The sequence below is a fragment of the Nycticebus coucang genome, chromosome 12 (genome assembly GCF_027406575.1).
Source record: "Nycticebus coucang isolate mNycCou1 chromosome 12, mNycCou1.pri, whole genome shotgun sequence".
NCBI classification, from domain to species: Eukaryota; Metazoa; Chordata; class Mammalia; order Primates; family Lorisidae; genus Nycticebus; species Nycticebus coucang.
This window is the reverse complement of record NC_069791.1, coordinates 11,255,936-11,260,895: the sequence shown is the minus strand read 5'-3', so window position 1 is coordinate 11,260,895 and position 4,960 is coordinate 11,255,936. Positions and strand designations below refer to the sequence as shown.

General features: G+C 34.2%; 1 protein-coding gene across 1 annotated transcript; it reads left to right on the top strand.

Moving 5' to 3' along the window:
* The first annotated feature begins 3,685 nt into the window (after positions 1-3,685).
* LOC128562276 (olfactory receptor 6C6-like) lies at positions 3,686-4,645 on the top strand. The gene has a single exon (XM_053557065.1). The coding sequence runs from the start codon at positions 3,686-3,688 to the stop codon at positions 4,643-4,645; it is 960 nt and encodes a 319-aa protein (XP_053413040.1).
* Positions 4,646-4,960: the final 315 nt, after the last annotated feature.

The window sequence follows — 4,960 nt, the reverse complement described above, 5'->3', positions numbered from 1 at the left end:
AATCCACCCACCTGGGCCTCCCAGAGTGCTAAGATTATAGCTGTAAGCCACTGGGCCTGGCCTAACTAAAAAAATTTTTTAAACAAATCCTAGTCCAGTAGATTTTCTCACATTACCTCAGGACTGTGCTAAAAACTGGTGTTTTTTTGGCATATATCATAGGTTTTAAAAAGAAACAGTATAGATTATTTATATATATTATACACACACATACATACATACACACAGTACCTTCTGAACATCAGTCTCTTGGGAAGTTTTTTTTTTTTTTTTTGGTTTGTAATTTCAAAAAATTCCCTTGTGCCTTCTTTGAGCAAAAAAAGAAAATTGTAATGGTAGCTTAATTAAGATCATGAGGTATGTTCAATTTCTCTACTTAAAGGCTTTTCTTTTTCCTAGGTTTTAAACTTTGGTATAACTCATTCAGTTAAACATTGATTAAAACTTGTAAAGTTTATCAGACTTCAAAGAATGATAGAGAGACATTAGGATTTGTTAGTGTCTGAATCCTTAGATGTGTAGTAGATGTGAACTTAAGTAAAAGTAGGATATATTTTGAAACACAAATAATCTTACATTTCATCTTTATTTAAACCTCATCACTTTAATAATTGAATGATGTCTTAGAATGATTATTACCACACTAAATGTAGCCTTCACCATGTACCACCATAACAGAAAAATAAATTCAATGTATCCTGTATAAGGTAAGATAATTTTAAACTGATCTTAGTCTGAAACAGAAGTTAGGAAAAACTTTGGAAATCCAAGTCAAGAAATTAAATTTGTTGCTAAATTGTCTTGCTTGATTATTTTTTTAGGATGAAGAAGTGAAAATATTTGCATGTATGTATATACATATATACATAAAATGTAGTAGTGAAGGGAAGTACTACCAAATCCAAAGGGGGGGGGGACCAGATATGTAGCAGCACCCCTCGCCCCCTACCATAAGAATGTGACCTTTTGTAACTGTCCTAGGAAATAGCCCCGAGCTAAGGCAGATAACCGGTAACTGGTTCTGAAAGAAAAAAGCTAAGAAATGTTTAACTGCTGATCTTGTCTTAAGATAGATGAGTAATGAACCAGAGTTCTTCTTATCTGGAAAAGCCCCTATGTCTGCTACCCCTCCCTAATGCCCCTGCTATGCCTGCTACCCCTCCCTAAGGCCCCTGCTATGTCTGCTACTCCCGCCTACTTTGTGGTTTTTGCCTTTATAAGCTTGTAGAAACTGCTGTTCAGGGCTTGACTTCTCGGCTCCTAAAAGAGTTGTGAGTCAAGCCCCAGCATGCTGGAATAAAATCCTCTTGCGTTTTGCATCAAGCGCCGTCTCTTGCGGTTGATTGGGGGGTCATCAGAGCTCAGGGCAGAGTGGGGGGTCCTGCCCCAAGTCTTTCAGTAGCATGCATATACAGATGGGTTTTTCATTCATTTTCTGAATCTATCTCTATAAGTTTGGGAGGAATCATGAGGGGAAAATTGCAGAGTAGCTACTTTTTACTCTATTTATTTATTTTTTAATTATTTTGAGTATGTAATAGTTGTATAACTTTAGAGGATCCATGTAATGATTTGGTGCAGGAATATGGTTTGAATTTTAAGAAAATTGAAAAAACACATTTATAATTAGGTATTTAGGTCAAAGTTAAAGGTAGTTATTATGTTTAGCATTACTAAGATTGTCATCCACAGAGCAATGAGAAAATAAATGATGTCATTAATAGTAATATTACTGTCTACTACATCAAGAAATTTCCACAAAATCCAAGAAAAAGATACGTTTATATTTATTACATTACAAGTAATAATACGTGTATATTATTCTAAGTCATTTATACATTATTATAATACATATGCATATACATTACATGTAGTGATTAATGAAAACCTAAAGGAATAAAAATATAGAAATATTTTATGTTGTAAGAATAATTGTGCATGAATTAACATGCTATTTGTGAAGGTTATACAAATTAAGACTGATAAAAAACAATCAGATATGTTTAAAACAAAAATTAGGGATTCAGTAGTTTTAAAAAGAATATGTGTAATAAAATAATACCAAGTTATCTAGAAACGCAGAGAAATATATTTTAAAAATTTTAATCAAAAAGAAAATATCCCTTGTCATGAACCAGAGTGGTATGGTAGGGGAATGAGGAAAATACCGCAGAAGAGAAGACACAGAGACAAAAGACGGGGTCAGGAGGGCTGACTGAGCTGATGGCTGCAGCCTACATGAAAGCACAAAAATCTACTTTATTTTATAGCATCTGTACAGGGTTGTTAGGGGCAAGTAGCATAGACAATATGGGGAAATAGCATGAACAAAAGACATAGTTTTGGACTTACAGTACAATAGGAAAATGTAAATACTTTAATAAAGACAAATCATCTTGTTAATGGTTTCTACTCAACTTCGTTAACATATGACAAGAAGTAAGAAGGGAAAGATCATGAGGATCTCATTATAGTTGACAAAACAAAGGAAGAACTATGTGACTTAACAGTTTCTACTCAAGTTTGTTAACATATGACCAGAAGTAAGAATGCAAAGTTCACAAGAATCTCTGCATAGTTAACTAGATAAAGAAAGAGCTGTATGACTTGTGGTGGAGGGAGCATGAAGAAAGGAATATGGCTGTTTTGAGAACTGAGGAGAAGCGGTTTGGGGTTCACTCCCTGAATGTTCCCCAGGCTGTGGGTGCCCTGCCTTCTCACAGCCCGCTCTCCACAACTTGTGTGGAATTTTTAATATCATAGCTAATATATTAGAAAGAGTAATAAAAAAGTAAAGAAAGCTCTTTGGAATAATGATTGTTTGGCAATTCTGAAAATTGGCCAAGATAAAGAAGCTTTTTTTCCTAGTGTGTGTAAATAAAATAATTTTTAAAAGAAATTATAAACAGTAAGTATGGAATATAATTTCAATATCAGTAACAAGAACTACAACTAGCACTCAAATCAGTTTATACTGTATTTAAAATAAAAGACTTAGCATCTTAGTATATTTGTACAAGAAAGAAATTTGAGACAATTATAAGTATATTGAAGAAAAAAGAAGATAAAATATATGAGGGCCAATTTTAGTCATTTTTTGTTTGTTTGTTTGTTTGATTCCTACCGTATAGAATTGAGGCATTGTTAATGGCTTATGGGAAAGTTATTTATTTTCTTGTTAATCTAAATGCAGTTGAAAAGTATACAAATAGTAAGATGGAATAAGAAAAACTGAAGGAAAATAAGCGAAAAAGCAATTAAAATATGAAATAGAACTGATAAGGAATGAATTAATGTCTTGTGTAACAAATTACTTGAGGTATTAGCTAAGTTCACAAATTAAAAATTATTGAATATTTAACAACCAATTTGGATAAAGTGTTTGAAAGTTGGATCATGGATTGCCACTAATCAAATTATAGAAATTTCATTTCAACAAATTCATGAGCTTCCTTATGATACGCCAAGTAAGAATTCCTCAGTTCTGGACAAGAGAAGAACCTCTGCGCTCCCATAAACAGGAGGACAAGTACATTTTGATGAACTTGAAGTTGCTTTGTAAAACATTTGAACATACGTAAATTTTTGAATATGGAACTTTCTGCAGCTGAGAATGAAAACAATACCTTTTCTTACTTTGACATTGGTTTTTGTTTTCTGTAGATATGGAAAGACAAAGAAAAAAATGAAGAACCAATCAATGGAGATAGAGTTCATTCTGCTTGGACTGACGGATGACCCTCTGCTACAAATTGTGATTTTCCTTTTCCTGTTTTTTAATTATATCTTGAGCCTGATGGGGAACTTTATCATCATCCTTCTCACTCTGCTGGATCCCAATCTCAAGACTCCAATGTATTTCTTCCTTCGGAATTTCTCCTTCTTAGAAATTTCATTCACAACAGCCTGCATTCCACGATTCTTGATAAGTATTCTGACTGGAGACAAAACAATTTCCTATAGTGGTTGTGCAACTCAGTTGTTCTTTTTTTTTTTATTAGGAGTTACAGAATTTTACCTTCTGGCTGCCATGTCCTATGACCGCTATGTCGCTATCTGCAAACCCCTGCATTATCCAATCATTATGAGTCCCAAAGTATGCTACCAGCTTGTCCTCAGCTCTTGGGTAACTGGATTCCTAATCATCTTTCCCCCTTTGGTCTTGGGACTTAAGCTGGATTTTTGTGCTTCCAGAACTATTGATCACTTTTTATGTGACTCGTCTCCCATTCTGCAGATCTCCTGCACAGATACACATTTCATAGAATTGATGACTTTTATCTTAGCTGTGCTGACACTTGTCATCACACTGTTGTTAATAGTACTCTCCTACATATACATCATCAAGACCATTCTAAAATTCCCATCTGTTCAGCAACGAACAAAGGCCTTTTCCACTTGTTCCTCACACATGGTTGTTGTCTCTATTACTTATGGGAGTTGTATCTGTATGTATATGAAACCATCAGCAAAGGAAAGGGTGACCTTAACTAAAGGAGTAGCCATGCTCAATACCTCTGTTGCCCCTTTACTCAACCCCTTCATTTACACTCTAAGGAACCAGCAGGTAAAAGAAGCTCTCAAGGATATGCTTCAGAGATTTTGTTATTGTCAAGACAAGGACACAAAGTTTGGATATAAATAACATGCTGTTGGAATGTGAATGCAAAAATTGAACACAGTCTTCAGTTATATTAGTTCAAATCCTCTTGGGTATTTTTATATCCTATTCAGTTTACTAAGAGTCTCTCTCTGTCCTCTGCAGCCCTCTATGTTCTTCTCTTATGAGTACATATTTCTACTTTCTAGTAGTTAACTACCTTCTTCAATCCAAAATGTTAAATTCTGTCTTTGCCTAGGAATATCTCTTTTCATAAATGACAGTTTTGCACACTAAATGCCTTGAGCAGGTGAACCTTGCTAGATATAGTTACATGAATTATTTCAATATGTGCATTAA

Bases quoted from the DNA above. Each gene is read 5' to 3' on its own strand.
- LOC128562276 (XM_053557065.1), top strand. From the start codon at position 3,686: ATGAAGAACCAATCAATGGAGATAGAGTTCATTCTGCTTGGACTGACG.